This window comes from Fundulus heteroclitus, unplaced genomic scaffold (genome assembly GCF_011125445.2).
Source record: "Fundulus heteroclitus isolate FHET01 unplaced genomic scaffold, MU-UCD_Fhet_4.1 scaffold_146, whole genome shotgun sequence".
Classification (NCBI taxonomy): Eukaryota; Metazoa; Chordata; class Actinopteri; order Cyprinodontiformes; family Fundulidae; genus Fundulus; species Fundulus heteroclitus.
In genome coordinates, this window is record NW_023396558.1 from 320,994 (window position 1) to 346,834 (window position 25,841).

Sequence of the window (25,841 nt, forward strand, 5' to 3'; positions counted from 1 at the left end):
CCACTAGATGGCGCCAAAAAGCAACAAGACTATTTTACCCTACAGCATTTATTTTTTTTATTAAATACAACACAAATGATGCACAAATATTGACCACTGTTGCTGTGAAAAATACAGCGTTGGCAACTTTGAATCAGAGTCTTATTTTGTACACAAAATAATGTCGTGATTTCAATCGTTTCATTTAAAGCATGTTTTTGCCCATAAAACACAAGTCTTAACAGGCTACTTCTAAACTATATAATATCATAGTCCACGGAGGTCTTGGAAACGCTGAGTGATCTCAAGTGTGCGGATCCGGTTCGTCTTCTAACGACGTGTTCCTCGTCTTTCCAGTGTGCAGATCTGACTGAAATGTTTTGGCATCGTACACCCACACGGTGTCTATGCCTTCCCCCTCAGTGCTTTCAGGGACCCATGTGGGAAAGGGGAAGCGGCAGGCAACCACCTTGGCTGAACTGGGCAGCTCATTTGCCAGCTTTAGCTCTAGCTGATCCATCTGCAGACACACAAACACACACAGAAACCGTATATCAGGGGTTTTAAAGATTAAAGCAAAGCAATTTCATCCGGGAGCCATTTGGAAGATTTTTATCACAGACAAATGTTACAAAACAGCAGAACTCACCATTTGGGGAACTCCAAAAATGACAACATTGGAATACTGAGCAAAACTAGCCTGTTGAGGAGGACAAAAGAATCTGAGTTTACCCAAGTAAGCAAAAGCGGTTTCGCTGTTTATTTTTGTCAGACTAAACGAGCATTCATATGCGCTGCTCCAACCAGGAGCAACCGACCTTCCACAAATCCGAGATGTGAAAGGAGGTGGAGCGGTGGACCCCCTCTCTCCAGGCCTTGTAGCGAGAATACCAAACCAACCACGGGTTGAGCTCCAAGCCGGACGCCTGAAATCCACACTTCGCTGCTGCTATCACCTGCAAGAAAAAGAGAGGAGACGGTGGAATTACCGTGAATCAGCAAAGCAAGAATTCAGCTCATGTTGCTGCTTTAAAGGGGCCCTGTCGTCCTGTTCACTTCTCTCTTTTCACACCCGACGGGCCTCTGAAACTAATCAATTCCCCCCTTTTGGGAACCATAAAGTTTATCTTATCTATTGCTGTAGTTATACTGCTATAGGCTTAGGCTTCATAGTAGGTACACCTGGTCTGGTGTTCTGTTAGCTGTGACATCATCCAGGGGGGCAGATTATCTACCATTAAATTATAAGAAAGGATTCCTGGATCAATGTGTGCTTCTGTGCTTTTTGTGTCCGTTCACACTGAGCCTGGTGGAGGATTTCCTCCCTGTTAAAGGGGAGTTTTCCTTTCCACAGTTGCAACATGCATGCTCTTGCTCGGTATGAGGGATTGCTGCAAAGCCATCACCAATGCGGACGACTGCCCACTGTGGCTCTTAGCTTTTTTCAAGAGTGAATGCTGCTTTTCAAAGACTTGACGCAAGCTGCTGGGTTTCCTTAGATAGGAAACGTTTTGACCAATCTGTCTGTATGATTTGATTGAATTTGACTTTGTAAAGTGCCCTGAGATGACATGTGTTGTGAATCAAAAAAAGACTGTATGGGGAATGTTTCTGTCTTACAACTTTCATTCGAGGAACAAGTTATGTAAAATACAGCAGATATCTTTCATTTTAAATAACCTGTACTTATGATCTTCAAACCACCCTTTAATGTTTTTTTTTTTTTTTTTTTTTGCAAGCAGCCCAAACGGATTTCTGCCCACGGCCTCGTAGAGCCTTGGAGCGGCTCTGGACAGAGCACGAATCATCTTGTGGAGATGGAACAGCGTGAATGTATGGATCTACTATTAAAAGAATAAAACTAAACGACACAGCCCAGCAGATCATGGGTCCAAACCGCACTCACTATCCTTCCATCTCCGCTTCCGATGTCCACCAGAGTCCCTGATCTGGTCCGCAGCACCCTGAGGACGTTCTCCACCTGAGCCGTGGTGGCTGGGACAAACGGCAGGCAGACTTTCCTGAGGGCAGGGGCGACAAACGGAGCCGCCACCGCGTACAGAGCGACCAGCGAGCCTCCAACAACCCCGGTGACGACCAGTCCGAGTGGGCTTCTCCTCCGTCCCCCCTCTCTGACAGCTCTGTTGCTCGGTCCTGAGTCCACAACCAGCTCCTGCTGGGACATGCTGCTGCTGCTGCTTCCGCCTCCGAGCTAAACGTCAGCTAGCGTTAGCTAACCTGCAACGCAGAGACAACCGGGGCGTCACTAAAGTCGGCAGCTATTCAACAATGTCATGAATTAAAATAAAGTAAAAAAATTATTTACCAACCCTGGGTGACATTTAACGTCCTCCTACAACCAATAAACTTGCTTCTTCTTCGTTTTATTTAGTTGCGAACTGCGACGCGTGACTGCCACCTGCTGGCATGAAAGGATTCCTGCAAACTTTTTCAGCTCTAGCTGCATTTACTGTATGTTTAGGGTTGTTGTCCTGCAGGAAGGAGAACCTCTGCTCCCAGTCTTAAGTCTTTTGCAACATTTGACCGCTTTTCTTTAACGGTTGTCCAAACTTGATCATAATTAATCTTCCCCACAAAGCTGACCAGTGTCCCTGTCCTTGATGGTGGGGGACAGACACACACACACAACATGATGGTGACAATGTTTCCGAGGGGGGACATATATTCAGAGTGATGTTCTGTGTTTTTACCACCACACGTTATGATTTGCATGCAGGCCAGAAAGTGAATGTCGGTGTCATCTGACCAGAGCATCTCCGTCCACATGTTTGTCGTGGCTCTTACGCGGTTTGTGGAAAAACTGCAATAAGGGCGCCCGTGACTTTCTTTGAACTGGGGAATTATTTTTGTCTCTCACATAGGCCAGAATGGAGAGTGCATGACTGATCGCTTTCCTGTCAACATATTCACCCACCTGACCCGTGAATCTCTGCAGCTCTTCTAGTGTCTGCTGCTTTTCTGTTTGTCCATCCTGCCAAGTTTTGCCGTAGATTTCCAGCTTTGGGTGATGAGTTCAAATGTCCAGAGCTTTGAATGAACTCCAAATTTTAGAGCTTTAACAGTGACCTGTCTGGTGTGTTTCCCCGGCTTCAAGAGGTTGTTTGTTTACCAATGTTCTCTAACAAACCACGGGCCTTTACAGAGCAGGCGAATTTATGAGATTAAATTAAACATAGGTGAATGCCTTTTACTAATTAGGTGACGACTGAAAGGAATTGTTTTACCGGACTTTATTTAGGGGTGCAAGATTAAAGACGTCTGTATACACATAGACAACACATTTTTCAGATTTTTAGGAAACATATTAGTTAAATTTACCAGTTACATTCCACTTTATGATTCTGCACTACTTTTTCTTGATTTATTAAATAAACACCCAGCAAAGCACTTTGAAGTTTACGACTGGAACGTGAGAAAATATGAAAACAATAAGTGGTAGGAATTTTTTCGCATGGCACTGAAGACCACCATCACAATAATGTTCATCCAGAGCAAAGCAAAAAAATAAATAAACGGGACTATCAAATGGTTTTCAATGAAAACCTCTGCCTGATACTGGTTTTAAGTGGATAATACATACCATCAAAATTAAAAGGAATGCAGAAATAAACAAACAATGGCATGCTAACTTTCAGGGAAAATATTTAATCAAATAAATTAACAATCAAGGGAAAACACACTTGGTGTCTAACATTGACTAAAACATTAGTTTTTGCTTTGGAGGTGGAAAAATGTCCAAACATGTACAAATCTCCATTAGATAAACATATTGTGTACAAGGGCAGAAGTGCATGGAACAAAATAAGGGAACTTAGATCACGTGGAATGAGCATTATCTTTGACCCATCCTGGTTATTGTTCACTTTCTTCCTTTTCTTAAGTCGGTTGTGCTCTAAGCATCATCCATTACTAAATTTGAGTCCTTTGTTTAGGGGGGCTTATAATAAAATCTGCAGTAAAAATGTTTTATAGTCTGCATGCTATTTCCATTTACTAAATGTCAATTATGAATTTTAGTAAGAAATTCTCAAACAGGATCTGTATTATGTTTTAAGAATTAAAGGATATTAGCACCTGTTGAGAAGAAAGCGTCATCGCGACAGTGTGTAACTAATTTGGCTTTTAATGAGCAAAAATCAGCTTTTGCTTTTATAAATACCCATTATGCCAAAGTCTAATAATATCACATCAAAACTGAAAGTGTTTCCATAACTTAGTATGAGTAGTTTATAAATAAATAGGTGGCAGTGCACACACTGGGAGGCGCCATGTTGCGTCGCCACTTCTGGCTTACGCGTTTTCCCTATCTGTCTCCTGTATGAAGACACACTGTCAGTGGATCAGGAGTATAAAACAAGCAAAGATGGCTGTGGATCGTTCTATTTTCTGTTGAAATACTCTTTGCCCAGTAAGAGGGAAGAGTAAGTAACCAAGAAAAAGAAAAAGCAGCAATAACGGAGAAAACGAGTCTATATTGGCGCGGCTATTATTACCAGGTGGAGACAATACATGAGGGAGCAGGGATTTAAAACGGATGCGGAGGTTGCAGACTTTCTGCTTGACAGGTAAGTTAATTCAACTTAACAGTGAAGTTGTTTTGTAGCGTTATGTTAGAAATAGGGCAGTGTAGTCCAGCAACTACTCTGTCCTCCCAGCAGAGACGGCTAGTTCGTTCCTCTCCCTCTCAGGGAGTATGTGTGTACACAGAGGGACGGAGTGATATTTGAGCCGGCCGGTTCAAGGTGTCTGTAGCGCAGCAGTGCATGTGGGTCTCTTTATAACTTTATCATTGCTTATTATAGAACCCAAATAAGTGACTGCACGTTCAGAAACAACTTTAGAAAAAAACAAGCCCAAAGTTGCTTATTATAAACGGACTTGGCAACAGTGCCAAAAACCATTTCACACATTAACCGTAGCTGTTAGCAGTAGCTCGGTACCAAATACATGGAGGACATGTTGACATTGTCACATTTATGATATTGTGGTAGTTATTACGCGCTTGGCGGCGAGGTCATTTTGTAAGATGGTGTGCCAGTGTGTAAATCTTACACTACTACTATTTTTTTGTAAAATTTTCCCATTAATTTTAATAAAAACTTGTTTAGTATAACCTGTTTTCCTAACTTGCAATAAATTAGAAGTCATTCGATAGCGCACGATGGAAAGCGTGGTCCAACCCTGAGGTGCCGTGATGGATCTGGTGGTGGTGCATGTGGTGTTGGCTGGTGGTGGGACCGGCATCCATCATGAATTCATCCTCTTCATCCTCCGCCCTGTACGCCTCCGCCCCGTCCTGCGAGTAGCTGTGCTTCATCACCAGGATGCTCCGTCGGCCCGCCGGCGTGTTGTGGTGAGAGAGGTGCGGCGACATCTGCTTCACCATCATCGGAGACATCGGGGGTCCAGTGGACCCTCCGTCGGGTGCAATGGTGGCATCCCTCAGGCTCAGGTTGCTGCGGCTACCATGGATACTGCCATGGATGCTTCCATGGTTAGAGCCGCAGTGGTGGTCGCGGATGCACTTGCTTTCCGAACGGCGGAGTTTGTGGAACTTTTCGAAGTCGTCTGCCAGGGCGGCGTCAGTCAGGTCAACAGAAGGGGCGCGGCGCAGGGTGCAGAGCTCGTAGTGTGGGGGCTCAAAACCCGGGTGTAGCAGAGCTGGATCGCAGTCATCTCTGTGGATGCAAAGAGGGACAGAAAGTACAAATGCTGACAATAAAACATTTAGCAGATGTACAGCCAGGACAGCATCCAGAAGGATGTGAGCCACTGGTCTTGAGACAGTTTTGGCCCTACTGACAAAAGAAATACTTATACTCATACAAATTACATTTGATTGTTAGTCTTACACTTCAGCAGGTAAAAATTGACAGAGGCAAGGAACGCTTCAGAAGGCCCTTCCTCCAATCAGTAATAAGACTCAACAATAAAAAAAAACTAGAAATATACAATACTGTCGCCTCATGTAGCATCTCTTATTTCTCTTCTCTATAGGTTATATACTGTTCATATTTGTGTAACTTATTTTATATTTTTGTGTGTGTGTATCTTTATTTAAATTAAGCTTCTTAAGCCCTATTTGCATGGGATTAGCTTTTACCTAGGGCCCTCATGTTAAAAAATAAATAACCCCCCTATGTCAGCTTCTTAAGTGGCGTATTCGCACAAGATAACTGAAGCCTGAGAATTTGCTGAAATTTACAGACATCCCCCAGATGTGACGTTATGCGCTGCGAGTTGTGTTGCAGCTACTCAGAGATGTGTTACTGCCAGCGCTAGCCAGGTGTATACAGAAGGCTACTAATTATTCTGCACAGTCCAATGCGCAATGTGATCAACCATTTGCATTTGAAATTGTTCCTTCTCTTCAGCCTTTTTTTGTAATCCCGTACGTTGCGGACGGATAGGGTTTTGAGAGGTCTGGGACCCAAAATATTTTCTAAACACTCTAATGCGCCCAGGAAATATCCATCCATCCATCCATCCATCCATCCATCCATCCATCCATCCATCCATTTTCTAACACATCTATTTGTTGTGGGGTCGAGAGGGGTGCTGGTGCCTATCTCCAGCTGTCAATGGAGGAGAGGCGGGGTACACCCTGGACAGGTCAGACACAAACAGGACAAACAACCATTCACACACACACACTCACACCTAAGGATAATTTAGAGAGACCAATTAACCTAACAGTCATGTTTTTGGACTGTGGGAGGAAGCCGGAGTACCCGGAGAGAACCCACACATGCACAGGGAGAACATGCAAACTCCATGCAGAAAGACCCAGGGCAAGCATAGGACTTGAACCCAGGACCTTTTTGCTGCATGGCAATAGCATGTGCAGCCTCGGCCAGTAAACAAAAAACTGCCTAATCACGTATTCAATCCCGCCTGGTTCTGCCCAGATCACAGAGATGCCCTATTGGTATTGGACTAGTATTATCACAGGACCTCGTGTGGAGTTAAGCAAAATATAGTAGGTTTTTATTTACAAATTACTGCCATGGCACATTCGCACGGGATTAAAAACACAAACAATATCTGTAATTATTACAAGTCACATGGGGTCCCTAGGTAAAACTAATCCTGTGCGACTAGGGCTCTAGATCTATACCTTTTTAATGTCAGAAGAGAGATCACTGTTTACACATTTCGTCTTTGGATTCCTCACTGACGAGGAAGGACCATGGAAGGGTGTGGTCACCTTCCCTCCCCTTGCCCTTCAGCAACACCTGGTGGAGGATGGCCTGAACGTCTACAATTGAACTACACTGTTGATGCTAGAACCAGATAAGAATGTCTTTCCTCCACTTAAAAAGAAATTCTAATACAAGAAAAAAAATCAGTTTCTTTAAATCAACATGAATCAATCCTTTGGTGTTGTTTTTAGCTTCCACCGATGTTTGAATACAGGTATGTCATTTAAGTAATGTTCCTTCATTTAAAGATGGCACTAAAAGTACCCTGAGAGAAGTTGAGACACTGGTGAATGCCCTTGTCATCAAAGAAGGCTTTCATTAACATTTAATGCTGAATGTCTTATAAGTGTCAGCAGTAAGCGTGTTGCAACGTTTATTTCATTGCCTCCATTTGCTAGTTTATGAAATAACAACAAAACTTGCTACCATAGCAACCGTTCACTTGTTACTTCCATTTTACATTAAATTGTTAGTGGTCAGCATGCTGGTAATTCATTTTTACACAGTGTGGATTTGACATGTCTTACCTGCGTATGACGTATTTCTTGCGAGGTTGCTTGATCTGAATGATGACAGAGATGATGAGCAGGATGACGACCAGACCGCACGTTATCCCAATGATTGTCAGGTTGGTGTTGTCCAGCGTATCCAAGATGCTTGCCTTCCTCTTCTCTGGTTAAGGGGACGCCACGAGTCAGCAGACGAAAAAGAGCAAAAAACACGCTGCAAGTGTAAGGCTGTCGACGTACCTTTGCACCGGTTCTCATCCCATGGGTAAACGCAGTTCTGGACACCATTGCAGACGAGGGTGTTATTGATGCACATGTTGTTGTGGCAAAAGAAGGCCTCTCCTTCACACGGAGCTAAAATAAAGTGGACACGTACCCAAGTTTAAGGTAGTTTTCATATGATGGATTAAAGTACCATATTTTTCAGACCATAAGGCACATTATAAGGCGCACTGTGAATTAACGCGTCTATGTGTGTCTTTGTCCACATATAAGGTGCACCGGATTATAAGGCGCACCAAATATTCTTCCTAAGTGTGTAATATCAATCTGCCCTGTCACGTAGTACACAGCTCTTTCCTGAGAGAGAGCGAGCTGTCCTCCGTTTTAAATCCCTGGAGGACAGAGTAGTTGGACTACACTGCCCTGTTTTTAACATGAGGCCAAAATAAACGTAACTTTTATATTGAATTAACTTACTAGGTTTATTGTGTGTGGTTACTATTTATTGTACTCTGGGCGCGGGCTGCCTAAAGGCTCCCACATACTTCATGCATACTTTGTGCATACTGTGAGCTTGGCGGATTCCGCGCTGATTTACCGTGGACGTTTTACCCTTCATAGTTGAGCGTACTATTGTCTACATTTCTTGTGGCAAATTCCTACAATTCCCACACTTTCTGCCAGTGATACGAAGCAGCGGAACAGATGGTAAAATGTGTGATTAGCTAGCTGAGCACCTAGAGCTGTTTCTTTTCCAGCAGGCTCCCACCTGTCAGTGAGAACAGAGAGGGACTGAGATGCAGCGCGTCCTTGCGACCGCCTGCTTGGAGCAGCTCCGTGTGTCAGTTTGATGTAAAGACTTCTTGCCTCCCTTAAATTTACAGGGTGGCACAGCGGTTGTAAAAAGTTAGCTCTGCACATACCTGAATGCACAGAGTCCACACACAGGCTGCCTTGAGTACGCACGGACCGCCATGGAGTGAAGTACGTCAGAGTATGTAAAGAACAAAGTATTTAATAAAGAATATTTCATTCATTCAGATCTAGGATGTGTTGTTTTAGCATTCCCTTTATTTTTTTGAGCAGTGTAGTTTTCAGAAGCCTAGATAGCCCTCTTGTGGCTATTTACGAAATTAATATATAAGACGCACCTGACTATATGATGCAGAATTGGCCAAATTATGAAAAAAGGGAAACTTATAGGTCAAAAAATACAATAGGTTAAACTTTTCCTCGTGGCTTTAAATAGTGCTTTATTTAGGAGTGACTAAAAGATTCACTCTTGGTTAGCTTTGGATATTTGAAGCATAACACCAACAACAAGGGTATTTTGCATCCTATAAGAACTAGCTGACCCAAGAACTTACCTTGGCCCGTTTTGTGATTCAACTGGCCTAGAAAGGCCTGAAATAAGGAAATGCCTCCCAGGTGTTGCTTTAGCCCAGGGTTTTCCCAGGGTCTGAGCTCCGTAAAGCGGCCACTGATGCCAGAGCAGACCGCTCCTTCGTCTGGCTTTTTTCAGTCATGGAGTTACAATTTAAAGCTTTATATAAGTTATTTTGCCTCAGCAGTAGTGGGATTGGGGAGAACACGTTAAGAGAAAGTAGGATTTATGAATCAGAACTATTTCAAATTTCAAATAATGTTTTTAGTATCAGTTTTTTCAGTTTGAAATGTTAGTTTTTTTAAACAAACTATAGCCTCAGTTTAGCTTCATAGTTAAAAAGTATTTTAGCTTTTGAACGTGTTTTAAAACGGATGCCATATTGACTGTTGGGAACAATTTATTGAGTTAAGGGAAACTTCAAAGAAGCTAAATAAATGTGACCATAAGCTTTACCAAACACAAATGGCAAGGCAAGCAAAGGCGAGTATATTTACGAAGCGCTTTTTGGTAACAGGACAATTCAAAGTGTTGGGATCCTTTTGTTTATGCATACATTTTGAAGACTGCCACTTACGTTCATGGAAAGTCGTAAAGAGGATCTTAAATCTGCTCTTCCTGCTCCCCTCATCCGCCCAGAGCCTCACCACACCCACAGAGGTCGACAGCATGACATCATTGGCCACTGTGGAGCAAAACTTGTTCTTCAGGTGCTCCACTCCACTGCTCCCATCATAGATGGCGACGAAGTTGCGCTTGCACTCATTTGAGTTGTGCATTTCATACTCTAGAAAACGCATGTAGACCTGCGGGAGAAAGATTTAATGAAAGAAAACCAATAAGCTGAAACAAACAATCCACACTCTCCAAACAAACAAAATCAAATTGCAACACTTAGGCAATCCGCAGATCCCTCCCCATTGTTTGAGCTTCCAACTTGGAAAACGCACGCTCATTTTCAAAACCAAGGGCAGTTTTGAGTTCTTTAATTTCCTCCTCAAACACAAATCATATTTGTCAAAAAGAAAATCTAGGATTTGCCGTTTTGTCTTTTCTGTTTTTTTGTATCTCATTCTGACATTCCTTTGCTTATGTTTTTTTTTTAAGGTTAAAACATAACTTTTTTGTTTCGTAGAATTATTCTATGTTAAGTGCTGAGAGACAGCATGAGCAAACATAGCAACAATAATTCAAGCTAGAAAGTAAAAAAAGGTAGCGTTTCTATTACAATTGTATAAAGCAATGTCATGAACTGCATACATTACCTCTTTATTATCCGGTTTTAGAAATTGGAATGTTTGTAACCAGTATATATTACGGCATATTGAAAAGATTAATTTGTTATTTCTAAAATGAATGAAAACACTCTACAGTAGGCTCACCCTTGCTCTCGGCGGGGCTCTGATGTACCACCTGCAGTCCACCGCTTCGGTCAGCTGCGCTCGGCCTTCTTTGGCTATCTGTATCGATTCCACAAAGCCCTCCGGACCACTCAGCTCGAAGTCACAAGCTGTAGTACCAAGCAAAATAAGAGCCTTTTCCCACGCAGCAATAACACAGGTTAACAGATCTGGGCCAAACCGGAGAGCTCTGAGTATGTCTGGATTCTCTGAGGTGGTGTGAACCATTATGAATGTCAGACAAGCTTCCATTAAACATCACAGAGTCATAATTAATAAATTGTAGAGTTTTTGCATCAGGGCGTTATGAATCAAGAGCTCCTTACCAGGTCTCAATGATAATAGATAAGTGTTAGTCAGAGGATTAGAGGCACAAAAAAAACCAGGCAGCTGTTTTTGTTGTAGCCCCTATCCCCTCACCCCAGCCCCCCCCCAAAAGAGTTTCAGTGTTCTTAATGGAAAATGTATCAGATGCTTAAAAATAGAACAGAGCTGATTGCTTAAAAGAAGCAAAAACAAATACTTAAGTCCCAAAAAAGAATATATTTTTTTAAACTATGTTTTTTTAAACAGTTCTATTCCAGGTCCCAGTGATCATTTAAGTCAAACAAACTGATCAATGTCCTGTTAAACATACAGGATAATGTTGCTAATATGCTTTGAAAGGTTGGTTTAACTTCTAAGCACATACTACATGTATATTAATCATGGTAAGGAGCTTGAAAAGTAGAGATGAACAGTTGTACATATCTGTTCATGAAACTCTAACATCTCTTTCTAACAAATTGATTACATAATGTGGCTGCAGTTGGACTTGACTATCTCATGGTTTGTAACCGTTTGGATTACATTTATTTGACCAAGTTTATGTGAAGTTGAGCCCAGTAAATTTACTCACCTGGGAGAACAGGTAACTCCCCAATTTCTTCAAACTCAGGATCTGAAAAGTTATTACGGTAGACAAATTTAGACTAGAGAGCATTAGTGGACAACCAGTCACAAAAAAACGAGGAACATGTCGTTGAGGTGGGGGATAATATCATTAGGAAGACTGAAGCAGGGTTAGGTTATGAAGCGATATCTTAAGCTTTGAGCAGCTCACAGAGCACTGTTCAATTCAGGATCTGAAAACATGACACAACTACAAACCCACTGCCATAGTTAGAAGCTATAAAAGCATTTCAATTGTAGCTGAGGTTTACTTTTTAGTAGAACAAGGCAAGAGCTACATTGATCAAAGCATGTTTGTGTGCTAGAATGGCCCAGTCATAGTCCAGACGTAAATATATGTAAAAGTATTTAGTAAAACCTATAAAATTACGTTTGCAGATGCTTTCCACCTGACTGAACTGAGCCTGCATTGAAAAACATGTTCTGGGGTCTCATTTCTAAAGCTTGCTTATGCACAAAACGAGGCCTGAAACTTGCAGTCATCACAGCAACTCTGACCCATGCATACGCTTATTTTGGAGACGGGGCAAACTGGCGATGCAGATGGTAAAATGATGAATTGCAGCCAGATTGCATGATGATTTCTCTCAGACGTTCAATTTCACTCCATAACAGACTTTAATCATAGATCAACTTTATTATACGCATTGTTAGTCATGCTTGCGCCGCAGTGTAAGTCATGCTTGCGCTGATGACACAACTGTACAAAAGGACCATTCAAATAAATAAATAATGGCTATAAGCCATCCTAAATATTATGTCAAAGTCCACACAACATTTTATCGGGATTTTCTACCAGCTTATTCCTCTCCCCGATGACAAGTACCACTGAATAAGAGATAAACTGTGACATTTACTTTAATTGCTGTAAAGAGTCAAATACACTGGTTCCAAATGCTACACAGTGGATCTATTGGCCCTACTGGAAGACCTTGCAAATGGGACGGAACGCAAATTCAGGTATTAAAGAGTTCCTGGTAAATGATGATTACAGGCCAATATGCTGCTTTAGACTCTGAGCTTTGCATTCAGCTGTAACCTACAGCAGACAGTGACTACATCCCTAACCCTACGTAGTGGTCCACTCTCCAGATCCCAGAGCGTAGAGGAGGTGCGCTTACCGCTCACACCCATGCAGCACCCCATCGGCTTCATAAAATGCTTTTTGACGTGTTTTTTTTTTTTTTGTTAGTTTTTCATTTTTTCTTTTTTGGTGGGAAGGGTCTATATCAGCGCAAGGGAAACATCTCATTCCTCCTGGTCTCTACCTGAGAATGTCAATCTGAACGTAAAGCCTCAGAGGAGTTTCAACTTGGAGCACAGTGCTAAGGCTGTCATCCAACGTTTAAAACAGCAATCAAGTTAACCTTTTAAAAAGAACAGAACTTAAAAAGAACTGATTCCTTCCAAGGGCCTTGAAGTAGACCTACCAATGCCACATCTTAGTCTGGAAAAAAAAATAGCATACACATAAAGAATCAAAGAGATTGTTTAAATTTTACTTACATCTAGATCTTTTTCAGTGTTTCCCTGAGACAAAGTGAAGATAATGCTTTCCAGTTGGGTTTTATTCTCATTTTGGTTTTATCTTTTACTTTTCAATTCTTATGCTAATGTCAGAAACGGGAACATTCTAGCTACTTTGCAATGAATGCACCTCCCAGGGTTGTGTGGGCGTGTTATAAAAAGCAAAACCTATGGTGTCCTTTGTACCAATCAAATTGATAACTGTGGCTCTTAATGAAAAAAGAGGTAACAAATCTTTTTTAGACTTTAAACAACTATTGTAGCCATAACTGCCAGAAATGTTGGTTCTACAAAGTATTGACTGATGGGGGAAGCCACACTTTTCATATTTTTATTAATATAAATATTAAAACACCTTGTTCCCTTTTGTTACCACAGCAAGTCATGCACTACTCTGTACATTGTTATTAGAATAATAGAGATGAGTTTCATTTTGCATACATTTTATTAAAGAAATCATGTCATTGATGTATAAAGCAACATGTTATTTCTACTTAAAATGAGATTGAAAAAAAAAATCGACAAAATCTGTGACCAAGGATTATTGAGCAAAAATAAAAAGAAATACCACAGAATAAAAACAGTGATATTAAAGGCATATTGAAAGGCATATTAAACACACAGCTGGCTGAAGCTTACAAAATGATGTAGCGGCACAATTCCGCTGGCCTCATTTAATCAGTCAAAACCCTGATGCTCCTCATCAAAAAAAAAAAAAAAACTGAAAGGGAACACATATTGTGTCCTAAACCTTTGTGTTGACGTGGATTAGAAATCTCAATAGACCAGCTTAGTTCAGGACAGATTAGGCTCCAGTGGCTTTTACCAACCTGGTGATAAAAATATCATTTGCACTTCTGTCTTGGCTTGGTGTTTCAACTCTTGGAGTTTTTTATTGCTTTAAACACTTGTTTATATGTGTGTATATGTATATATATATATATATATATATATATATATATATATATATATATATATATATATATATATATATAAAAATATATATATATATATGGTTCCAGGTACCGTCTATGAACAATGGAGGCCATCTAGTTATTTAAGACGTTCTCCGTTTTGTTTTTTCTTTTTTCTTTTTTTGCTTTGCTTATCTGGATTTTTGCTTCAACACAATCTGGTATGTGGGGTGTACACTTTTCTCATAGTCAGCATAGCTAAAGTTATCCTGACCAGAACTGGTTGTTAGCTCGGTTCAGTCAGGTTAAAATGAACCGATTCATGATCATAGTTCACCACCTAAACATTTTGAACCAATTTCTCACAACTCCAACTTAAACTAGTTCTCTATCATGTCGTCATTATATATGTATATATATATATATATATATATATATATATATATATATATATATATATATATATAGTAAAAAGAAATGTAGAGCTCATTATGTCATAACCAAATTAGCGTGTAGATTATGCCGTTGCCTAGTATCCTTTTTATTCTCTCCTGTTGTTGCTCAAATAAACAATATTTTATGAATGAATTTCCAAAAACATATCCCAGGTCTGAACTTTTCGTCACAACAAAACGATCTCCTGGCATGTTTATGGTTGAGGTGTGATGTAACTGCTCTCAGCTCCTGGAAGTTGAGAAGGTTGTTTTGAAACTGAAGCTCATTTAAACAGCTTCTTAAGTCTACTATTAAAGGAAAAGCTGTCACGAGCAAACTGCGATACTCTAAAGTATCCGTACGAAGCAGTTTTGTTGTATTAAATAAATCCGGGCCCACCATTATTTATTCAATATTTTGGGTCAAGTGCCTATTGTTAGGAGTTGCTGGACATAAATCCAGTTGTTTAGAAATTAATGTCACTGTAACTGTGACCGTACAACTGCTTCCCGGACTAAACTCTGCAAGAAGGGGGTCGAGGAGGGTCTGATTAAGTCAGCTTTTCCAGGCTTCATGATAGATTAATTTAAACAGTCTTCTAAATATTATTATTTTTTACTTTTATTTGTAGCACGTTAAGATACCTAAGGTACACTATAAATCATATTCATCATTGTTATCAGTGTTATTATTATTTTTTAATAATTAATGTTAATATTACCTCCAACTTCCTGGCTTATAACATTCCACATTTTGTTTAATTTCGGTCAGCAAACTGTTGTCAAGCTTGTGTGCTTCTGGCCAAATTCTCTCCTGCCTCATGAGATGAGTGGAATTAGGGATGAGATTAACTTTTGACCTGAATGATTCATTACACGTCATGTAAACACCGGCTTCTCCTTTTTTTGCTAATAACAAAAAAGATCCTCTTCAAGGAACAGATCATGTTAGGGGATCTGTGGAGGAAAAAAAACGGTTTCCCAGCATACTGTTTTAGTGTCTTAAAATGAACTTGTTAACTTTCTCAATTTAAGAGTCACAAAAATGCTCTCTACAATAATCCTGAAGGCAAATATCAAATATTCTACAGAAAAACAAAAAAAAACAAAAAAAAAAAAACGGCTCATCATCTCTATAATATTCACTTTTGGCACAGAATCTCAGGCTGCTGGTAATTCAAGAAACAATTCAGTTAGGCTTTTCCTAACTGAATTCTTGAAGGAACAAAAGCAGCACACGTCACATTTTAATGGTAAAAACAATATAAAAGAGATAGGTTGGGAGCTGGACAGAGGGATGCAGATTAATCTCTGCCCCTTGTCGGTGTAGGTGGCCTATAAACTCTGTGGTTAATACAGCCTCTGCCTCGGACACCCTTAAGCTGCTACCGCGGCTCAGCGCTGACAAGCTGCGTTCCCTGAAGACAAGCTTTCATTAACGTGTGTGTGTGTGTGTGTGTGTGTGTGTGTGTGTGTGTGTGTGTGTGTGTGTGTGTGTGTGTGTGTGTGTGTCAGCTTCAGCTGCAGTGCCTGCACTACAAATGTGGAGCATGTCATATTACCAGCAGCGAGGCAGTTTTTGTTTTTTGCCCATCTTCGTTTGCATTTGTTAAAATAGTTTCAAAGATTTGTTGTAATGCTATCGTTTGATAAGTGTATCATTCTGTGTAAATGTATGTATTATCAAGATGACGATTGGGAAATGGCAGACGGGTGTGGATAATACACAAGCTGTGGCCGGCTTTGGCAAATGACAACAAATTCAAAAGGGATTTGGAAAAAGACAGAAAATGAAAAAAAAAAGAGAAGAAACGGAGGCATTGTTTTTTGTGACATCAGTAAGAGCGCCTCCTAACAATGAAACACAACTGTTGTGTACTCGGTGTCTAATCAGAGAAGCAGCCAAGAGTTTCTGGGTAACTTCAGGGGAGCTGCATTAGCTGCTCAGGTTGGCTAATGGGTGAAAGGGCAAAACCTCAAAATGTAACTTTTTAGCTTATGTGCAAAAAACTGTGGTGAGAATAACTAAAACTAAACATATCTCAGATTCTGAGTACCCTATACTCAATTGAGAATCTTGATAGAACGTAGCTGTTCGTAGAAGCACTCCATCCCATTGAAAATACAACTGGCTCAAGCTCCAATCTCTAGATGTGTAAAACTGGTGGACATGCCACGAACGACACAAAGCAGCAATTGCAGCATAAATGCTTTCACATCGTAAGACTCGTTTTGTAAATGAAAAAAAAAAATGCAAACCAACGCAGCGTCATCGTTTAATTTCACAAATATGTCTTCAGTTGGAACGCTGGAGATAGGCACCGGCACCCCTCATAACCCCATGAGGGATAAGCGAGTCAGAAAATGGATGGATGGATGGATGGATGGATGGATGGATGGATGGATGGATGGATGGATGTCTTCAGTTGCTCTATCCCATAAAAAAACAGTAAAACACAATGAAATTTGTGGTTGCAATAAGACAGAATGTTAAAAATTTCAAGGGGTATGCGAATATGTCTGAAAGCCACAGTATGAAATCTGAGCAAAGATACACTTTCTAACTATAATGATGAATTTTATTGTGTCTAAACCTACACTAGTTTATTGACTCTAGCTGAAAATGTTGTGTGGGACAGTAAGGGCCAATCTAAGACATGGCCCTTACTGTGACGCAGCTTGACATCACAACACAACAAGCTCACCTGTAGACAGACTGTGGAAAAACTGCAACAAAAAAGCCCACATGTGGACAGGTTTAATCTAGAATAAATTATAAAAAAAAACAACACAACTGTGTAATTTCCACGCTACCATGCTTGCAAAATTATGCAAACCACTTAAAGTCTTTCCCCCTTTTGCCACGTTACTGCCCTAAACTCCAATTTATGTGCTAAACCAGCATAAAACATTGAAATGGGTGCAGTGTGTTTGGAGGCCCCCCATCTACCCTCCAACCCCCTTTAAGGCACTACTTTGTTGAAGAATGTTTCAATCCAGCTACAAAGTATGTTTCCACCTGCTTTGCTCATCTAGAGACAGGGTCTTCATCTGACTACCGTTTTTGAGTAAGTACTTTTTAGCCAAAGTGGAAGTGCGTCAGCGGTAGCCATGATAAGTGATGTCCGAAATGTGCAGTCAGTAAGGTAAGGAGGTAGGATAATGAAGCATCCTCCTGCAGCTAGTTTACCGTAGGAACCTCGGGATGTCCCTCACCAGTCACCAGTGCTAAGGAACCTTAAGGTATCCCACAACCCTTTGCGTGACATGACATATGGGCACAGCCCCCTCACGGATGTCAACAAAATTTTCTGATTTGACCTGCATCATCCATGTGTGTTTCCGTCACATAATGACGTCGGAGTTAACGGCTGTCCAGAATCGGTTCTTTCTGTTGACCCTGTGAAAGGTTACGGAACAGGAGCTCGGAGCTATTATTAAGGGTATTTGGATGGAGCCTGAAAGTTCTGCCCACCTTCCATTGCACAACAGCTCCAGCTCAGTCAGGTTGGACAGAGAGACTGTTCATGAACAATAATGTTCATGGATCTATCCCTAGATCTACTTCAAATGGATTCAGATCTGGACTTGGAACTTTCAAACACATGACATGCTTTTATTCAAATTATTTTAACTCAGGCTGTGTATTAAGGGGTCCTTGTCCTGTCTGAAGGAGAACTTGTCCCAGTCTCAAGTCTCTTGCAGCCTTTAAAGGCTGTTCTGAATTAAAGTGGTTTCCAGCTGACACTATGTAGACTGTTTGTTTGAACACATTTTTTTAAGAAGACGCTGTCTACGTTCCCAGTCACCCCAAACACAAGAGAAAGTAATCCATGGTCAAAGACCTCCAGATACTTGATTAGCTAACTTATAAAAAGAAGCATAACGCTATAGATGGGTTGGATTTCCACAAGAGTTCCTCAACACTCGCTCACCTTGTGTGAAGTTATACCGGGCTGAAAACCCGATGGCCTCCAGTTCACCATCAGCTACAAACTTGATGTACAGGTACCGCCCACTGGAGCGGACGTAGGCAGGGCTCTCCTGCCCGCAGTACCGGCCAATGATTGGAGAGAAACCGAAGGGCCCGTCGCGGATTTCAATGTGGTCAAAGCGGCACTCCCAGGATGGCTCAATAGAGTATTTGTCATCGAAGAACAGGTCGATGCACTGTCGAGGCGACGCTGCAGCAGAATAACGGTTTGAGAAAGGGGAGGAAGGAAGATCTGAAGCAGGCTGGAACAGGGATGGGGTCTGACCTTCTATAATGTAGATGCATTCCCTCTCCGGTGGGTATTTCTCAGGGTAATTTGGAGAGGTGAAGTACCCTCCACTGGGCTCCTTCACCCAAGACCCACACTGTCCAGCAGGGGTGACACCTGAGTTATTTTTCACTGGCAACAAGAAGCAGAAAAGCAATGATTTTATTTTCAGAGAGGGCTTGTAGCTTTTTCCAAGTATGTTTCCTTACTTTTTACCATGGAATCTGACTTTTCATTATTTGACCTGGTCATCGTCTATCAGAGCCAATAAATGGAAGGTTGGGTGATTTTGATCTTTGCTGGACTAATTGGTTCTTCTCTAATTAATTCATTTGATATAATATGATCTATAATTTTTGTTTTTTGGATCTATGGTTTTAAACAAATATGTCAAATTAATAAGATGATGGCAAATGTTTTGTTCCCTCAACCTGTATCTTACTGTACAGTAGTTTCTGCACTGTGTCTCCAAACAGCCAATTTTTTTTTATTTTTCTTAATTTTTATTCTATTTATTTATTTTTTTTGCAGTATCGTAAGCATGAAGAAAGCATAGTAAATTACTTCCAGCCAGCTAACCAGCAGTCTGCAACAACAGGTCCAGCATGGGCAGCACTGTACTATTTTACAACTTCTCACGCCATAACTTTCTCCAGGAACTCAATAAAACAGCTTTTAAACCATGTGAACACTGACGGCAAATTATTTTTTTTAAGTTTTAAAACCATCAGCCGTAAAAAGCCCTGAATACTTTCATACATGTGACTGTCTTGCGTCTACATTTGGGGGTTTTCAAATCCCAACCGGCACATTTAAAAGCATAATAATAATAATAATAATAATAATAATAATAATTAACTACAGTAATGTCATTTTGCAAGGAGTTGGTAAAAAAAAGATTCTCCTAGGCCCACTGAAGGGGGAATTACCTGCTGGAACGCAGTTAATGAAAATATATCATATCACATTCTAATAGTTTCCACACTTGTATATACCTTGAGTTTTTTTCGTGTTTGCTGTTGAACCACACAGCCCAGGTGGGATAAAGCTTGCTGCTACAGCTGAGAAGACAAAAGAAGGAGGGGGGGGGGGAGATAATTTCACTTGAGAGAAGCAGAGAAAAACAGAAAGCTAACAGGCTGTTAGATCCCCACAATGGACAGTCACACCATGACAATTACACAAGATACAGGGATGATGCTTTTAAGACGCACAGATGGAAGTTCTGTCGGCCAGCCGATTTTCCTACCAGAGCTTGCAGTGTTTTCACTCACCGATGGGCAGCAGAAGTTTGTGCACCATGTCTGACCCCCGGAGATGCAGATCCATCTCACATGGCTTCAGTCAAGCGTTGGGTGGTGTGAGGAGCGCCTCTTCGCATATATGTCTCTTCATGCTAAAACATACTGCGCCTTTCAGCTCATGATAAAATGTGCCGAAGCAGGCTGGCGGACACTTGTCAATCCCCCCACCCCCTCTTTCCCCCGGCTTTAAGGATTAACTTCTCTGCCACAAACCTTCACTTTTTTCCCTTCTTCTGTGCCACCTCTAGGCCGTTCACTGCACGTAAAATACTTACAAATGAGCGCGACTGGGATTTATGCAGTATGTCCGCGTTTAAGCACAATTGCATTTTGATTAGAACTATTTATGCGGTTGGTGTGGTTTCATTATTTTGACATGTAAAGTCCCCATCAACTCAAAAGGTAGGTGTAGCACCCAAATTTGGTTTCACACTGATTCGTGAAAATGGACTGTTTTTATTTAATCTTTAAGGAAATTAGGAGCGGATCAACAAAAAAAGGTCTCATAATTGATTTACCTGGATGGATGGATGGATGGATGGATGGATGGATGGATGGATGGATGGATGTGAACATTTTTGCAAGGACCAAAACAATCTCAGAGATTTCAGAAATGTTGTTAAACACCTGGAATAGTTCAGTCTAGCTTTTGCATTTTCACTGTTGCCTTCATGCAATGTGGCCCATATGCTAAGAGAGCATTTAAAATGGACTGTGGTGTGTTTTTAAAAATCAAAATAAAGATTTCATGGACTAGTGAAGTTTTAAGAAATAGTTCTCAGCGTACATGAAGTTGAGCTCTGGCCTATTAACACGTGGAGTTTGAACTACAGATGGTCAAATACAGACTCAACCCAGAAGATGCAAAAGTTCAAAAGCATCAGCCAGCTATGTGCACTACAAGGGGGGGGGGGGCGCTCCTTTGATGGAACATTTCAGCATCGGGCAGCGTCTGCCTGCTGCTGGAAACCTCTTGTTCTCCAATAGATGATACATTTGGTCCTGTCTTGCAGTGAATCTATGGCCTTTCTCGCACATGGAGATTGGCTGTTGGCTAATTTCCCTTTTGCAGTGACTAACTGTACTTGCTGTCTTTTATCTGCTAGGCTTGAAGGCTGGCTCAGAGTTTATCTGCTTGGTTGTGTCCAAGGGCGGGCTGGAGCCTGGTTTGGAGAGGCCTTTTATCCGATCGCACGACGGACCCAAGTGTATTATCACATGGATATTTGCATTATGAAACATTTTAAACCTATGTGTGTATGTATTTAATGATAGAAAAAAAACTATTTTCAGTTTATAAAAGTTTACTAAACAAGTAGCTTATCATGAAAATTGAAGCAAATGTATCAAGGAACAAAAAACAAAGTGATATCCTGAAATACAAGGTAGACCTGAAATGAATAATCTGTCTGGCTGGGATTCCAGGCCGCGTCAGGACGTGGTACTTCGGAAGCTTCCTCTGCGTGTCGGGGCACATGATCTATACGGTGAAGCTGTCCAGCAGCGTCCTGATCCTGGCCTTCATCAGCTTGGACAGATACTTGCTGGTTGTCCATGCCACCAACAGCCAAGTCAAAAGAAAGTTTCAAGCAAGCAGAATCTATGCTGGAGTGTGGCTGCTGGCTGCCCCCCTGACTGTTCCTGACATGAAGACTACCTCTACATGTAGGACAGCATGGAGAGGACCAATTCCAGAACTATCTGTCAGCGCACCTACCCAGTGCAAAAGCAGTCTGATATGGACGGTGGTTTTCTGCTTCCAGCTCATCCAGGTGGGCTTCGTCCTTCCCGGACTGGTCATGCTCGTCTGCTGCCGCATCATCATTTCCAGGCTCTCCAAGGGCACCGAGGGGCAGATCCTGAAGAAGAAAGCTCTGAAGACCACAGTAATCTTCATCATTTGCTTCTTTGGCTGCTGGCATCCCTGCTGCGACGGCATCTTTCTGGACAGCCTTATGATGCTGAACGTTGTATCCTCTAGCTGCAAGCTGCAGCAGGCGGTGGAGACGTGGATCTCTGTCACCGAAGCGTTAGACTACTTCCACCGACAAATTTTGGAGCACAACCTAGCTGCTACATTCACACCACAAACCTGAGTGCATTTGGGAGTGATCTCCTCTTGTTCTGCAATATATGTATGTATGTATGTACATATATGTATGTATGTGTGTGTGTGTGTGTGTGTATATATATATATATATATATATATATATATATATATATATATATATATATATATATATATATATATATATATATATATATATATATATATATATATATAAGCATATTTTGAAATACATATTGCCATTCTGACCCCAACTCCTCACCAGTTGGTGGCGGTAATACACACTGAAAACATGTTTGCCAACCCCCATTAAGCCTAAGAAGAAGAAGAAGAAGAAGAAGACCCTCCGGGTTCCTGTCAGGCCAGAAAAGTGAGTGGTACAGAAAGAGGTACAGCAGCTTGAGGCACAGCTGAGGAACTGGAGGGAAGCAGGAGCTCAAACAGCGGCAGGACGCAGCAGAGGAGACGCCAATCATGGGGGATGTTTTTCAGGCCAGAGTTCTGCAGGAACGATTAGGTTTGGAGATTTCATTCTTCATGCTAACTCCGTGGATAGGAGCTAATGTTTACGAACCGTTTTCAGCAAGCTGATGGATTCCTCCTGCTGGCTAAGCCAGTTTTCTTTCCCCCAGATAACTGGCTAAGCCTGCAGCACTACATGGGGTGCTAATGCTAGCTTAGCATGTAGCACCGCCCAGCATCAAGTTTTTCTTGTCTGTCTGCCTGGGAAAGTTCCTCCGAACATTGTTGTTTTGGATTATCTTGTCTCCTTCTGGCTGCTCTATGGAGGACCAATCCTGCCAAAATTCACAATACGTACAGAATAAATAAATGACTCAATTAAATAAATACTGGGCCAAAAAGTAGCTAAAATATAACATTCTGTTATTAAATATAAGTTCCAAACAATAAACATATTCAATAATTGATCAATGAATAAACTAGTATATATTTCTACTTCAATATTTAACTGTCATTTTTTTTTATTTTCTGTTTAAACCGCTCATTTTCAATCATGCATTTTTCTTCAACTCTTTTATCTTTTTGATAAAACAAAGTTTGGGGTGCTTTTTTTCCCCCTCACTTCTCCCCCCCTGTAATTCTTTCACATTTATTTACAACCAAACATATTTAAAACTTTTTTCTTCAAATATAATAGTTTTTTATATTATTGTTTCCCTCCTTTTAATTCTGACTGAAAGTCGTAAATAACATGGATGCTCCTTTTCTTAATTTCTTGTATCTGGCCACTGTTGCCACGGCTACAATAATATGTGGATGGAGTGGTCAGTAGGGCTGGGAATCGATTGAAATTTCAAGGTTCGATTCGACCTCAAATAGGATTGTGGGTCTTAAACATTTTTCAGTGGTTTACTGAATTTAATGACTGTGTAGTTATGCAACATATTGATACTAGTATCATATTAACATTCAACAGCAAATTAAAAAAGTAATGATAGTTAATGGCGGTTGTAAGGACCAAGCCCTCTTGCTGAACGTTGAGACAATTGCTTTCATTGTCTCAACATGCTGTGGTGCAGAATACCCAAACAGATCCAGGGTTAAACCTAAAGGGGAAATAACTTTGGACACTAACCTGGTGCATTCTTAAAAATATATTTGCCGCTTTTTGTTTTTGTCCTGCTGAGGTCTCAGAGCAGAAGAGCTAATAAACAGACTAACATGGGTTGTTAAGCTAAAGTCGGGTGTGCAGTGCGCAGACTGTGAACCATTTGTACTCTCTGCAGACTTTTTACCATTTGTAGTCGAGCGTACCTGTTGCCTACATTTCTTGTGACAAATTCCTACAATTCCCACAGTTTTTCCTAGTGGGACAAAGCAATGGAAGGGATGGTGCAGCTCAAAAGGAGTCCCAGACTGGGACAGAACGGCGTCATTTGGGCAGTCTGTGAAGCTCATAACTGCTGGCTTTAGCTAATGTTGTCTGGCGGATGGTTTACAACTTTGCTGATGCACGTTCAAGAGCTTTTCTGTCCGTTTTATAGGTTGCTCTCAAACATCCATGTTGTACTGTTAGCTTAACACGTTGCACCGTTACGCTCACTGTCTAATCTCTGCGTCATTTTGAATGCGCTGGAAAGAACCTTGCTGGTTGGAGTTGTTGGTTTATGTTAATTTAATAATTATGTTCCATGATATGCAGCCTGTTGTGGTTGCAGTTGTGTAATTGAATATGTTCACATACCAGTTGAAATTTTAGTCTTTTATTTTGTGAAATAAATTTCTAAATAAATGTGACCTATCATCCGGTGCAACGTGTTATTTTTTTTTTTTTTCGTCTTTCCTCTTTATGACACATTTTTTGACTGATGCGACTCATATTCCAGAGCAAATGTTACGGTGGTTGTTCATAATGCATGCAATGTGTTTCAGTTTTGGCTGCAGATGTTAAAGAAGAGGCTCCTGAAGAGCAGAGTCCTGAGGTGGAGCAGCAGGTGCCAGAGCCCCTCCAAATAAAGGAGGAACAAGGGGAACCTGGGGCCCGTCAGGAAGGAGAGCAGTTTCCATTAACTGCCCCTCCTTTCAACAGTAAGGATTTGTTTACTTCAGGAGTTGGCAACCTTTATTACCAAAAGAGCCATTTTTCTTCCTCTTCCACTAAAATAAAAGTTTTATTTTTATTTTTTGGTCAGTGAGCCAAATGTGATATTCCTTGTACTTGTGAAGAAAATGATCTAACAATAACTATCTGTTATGACATCAGTTTATGTGTAACGGTCAAAAAGATCCCTGATCTGATACAGAGGTCTGAATAATGGTTGGGGAGGACTGGACTTGCCTCCAGGGATTAATAGAGGGAGTTGTAAAGGTGGGTTAATGCTTGACGCGTAAACATTCCGTGCGAAAATTAGATTTGCGGACATGTCTGCAGCGTTTATGCTCTGTGCAGCTTTTCCTGTGAAGTAGCTCTATTCTTCTAGACTCTAGAGTGCAGTGTTGTGCTCCTACGCAAATTGTGCTACCCCACTTCAAGTAGAAGTATAAAAAAACATAGTTTCCAACATTTTAAAGCCTCTTGCTTTCTTCCCAGAGTGACGTCAATTTCTCTCCAGGAATTGTTAACAACTTGTTGATCATAGTGATCTTATGGGCCGACTCATAAAGATGTCTCTATTATGGGTTAAAGTTTTCCGTCGCTGCGACGGATTTCTGTCAATTGGAAAATGAGAGGAAAAAATATATCCACTTGGTTCTGTTTAGACTTTTTATTCAAAGTTTATAAACTGAAGCTGCTCTCAACCAATGAAATCTGGCAGATGCGGGACATTAGCCAATCAGAAAGAGAATAGGGCGGGTGTTTGCAAAGCAGACATCTGCCAGTCTGAGGTTTGTAGGTGTTCCATCATTTTAACCTTTGGAAGAGCATCTCAAACTGGCCACAGATGGCATGAATGAAAGTAATGGTGGTGAATTTTTTTTCTTTGGATTCATGTGAACCAGAAAGTTCAGCGGACCGAACATCTGAGAACCACTTCCCTCTGTAAGCGTGTCTATCGCTGCTCTTGCAGCGGTGGTATTTCCACCTGTGGTCATGTCATCGGTCAGCGTTTATTCCCGCGCTTCCAGTAACTTAGCTGATAAACACAGGCGACCAACCAGGGATCTCCTCGTGATTTACTATTATGTTTTTATTTAAAACTCA

At 41.1% G+C, this 25,841-nt stretch overlaps 2 protein-coding genes and 1 pseudogene across 3 annotated transcripts; 1 reads left to right on the forward strand and 2 right to left on the reverse strand.

The window, feature by feature from the left end:
- Window positions 1-32: 32 nt before the first annotated feature.
- Window positions 33-2,368, reverse strand: atpsckmt (fATP synthase c subunit lysine N-methyltransferase). Of its 2 annotated transcripts, none has more exons than XM_012877312.3 (5): window positions 2,310-2,368; window positions 1,886-2,217; window positions 798-935; window positions 629-679; window positions 33-499 (listed from the first exon to the last, which is right to left on the reverse strand). In XM_012877312.3, the coding sequence occupies exons 2-5, from the start codon at window positions 2,162-2,164 to the stop codon at window positions 284-286; spliced, it is 684 nt and encodes a 227-aa protein (XP_012732766.2). In that variant the 5' UTR covers window positions 2,165-2,217; window positions 2,310-2,368; the 3' UTR covers window positions 33-283. The 2 variants fall into 2 exon arrangements, with proteins under 2 accessions (XP_012732766.2, XP_012732767.2); XM_012877313.3 differs by having other exon boundaries at window positions 2,306-2,368.
- A 1,261-nt stretch (window positions 2,369-3,629) lies between these two features.
- Window positions 3,630-20,267, reverse strand: LOC105936440 (neuropilin and tolloid-like protein 1). The gene is made up of 10 exons (XM_012877304.3): window positions 20,080-20,267; window positions 19,801-19,866; window positions 18,803-18,937; window positions 18,479-18,727; window positions 11,616-11,657; window positions 10,700-10,827; window positions 9,895-10,123; window positions 7,952-8,065; window positions 7,730-7,874; window positions 3,630-5,678 (listed from the first exon to the last, which is right to left on the reverse strand). The coding sequence occupies exons 1-10, from the start codon at window positions 20,132-20,134 to the stop codon at window positions 5,138-5,140; spliced, it is 1,704 nt and encodes a 567-aa protein (XP_012732758.2). The 5' UTR covers window positions 20,135-20,267; the 3' UTR covers window positions 3,630-5,137.
- An 878-nt stretch (window positions 20,268-21,145) lies between these two features.
- LOC105936438 lies at window positions 21,146-22,205 on the forward strand (annotated as a pseudogene).
- Window positions 22,206-25,841: the final 3,636 nt, after the last annotated feature.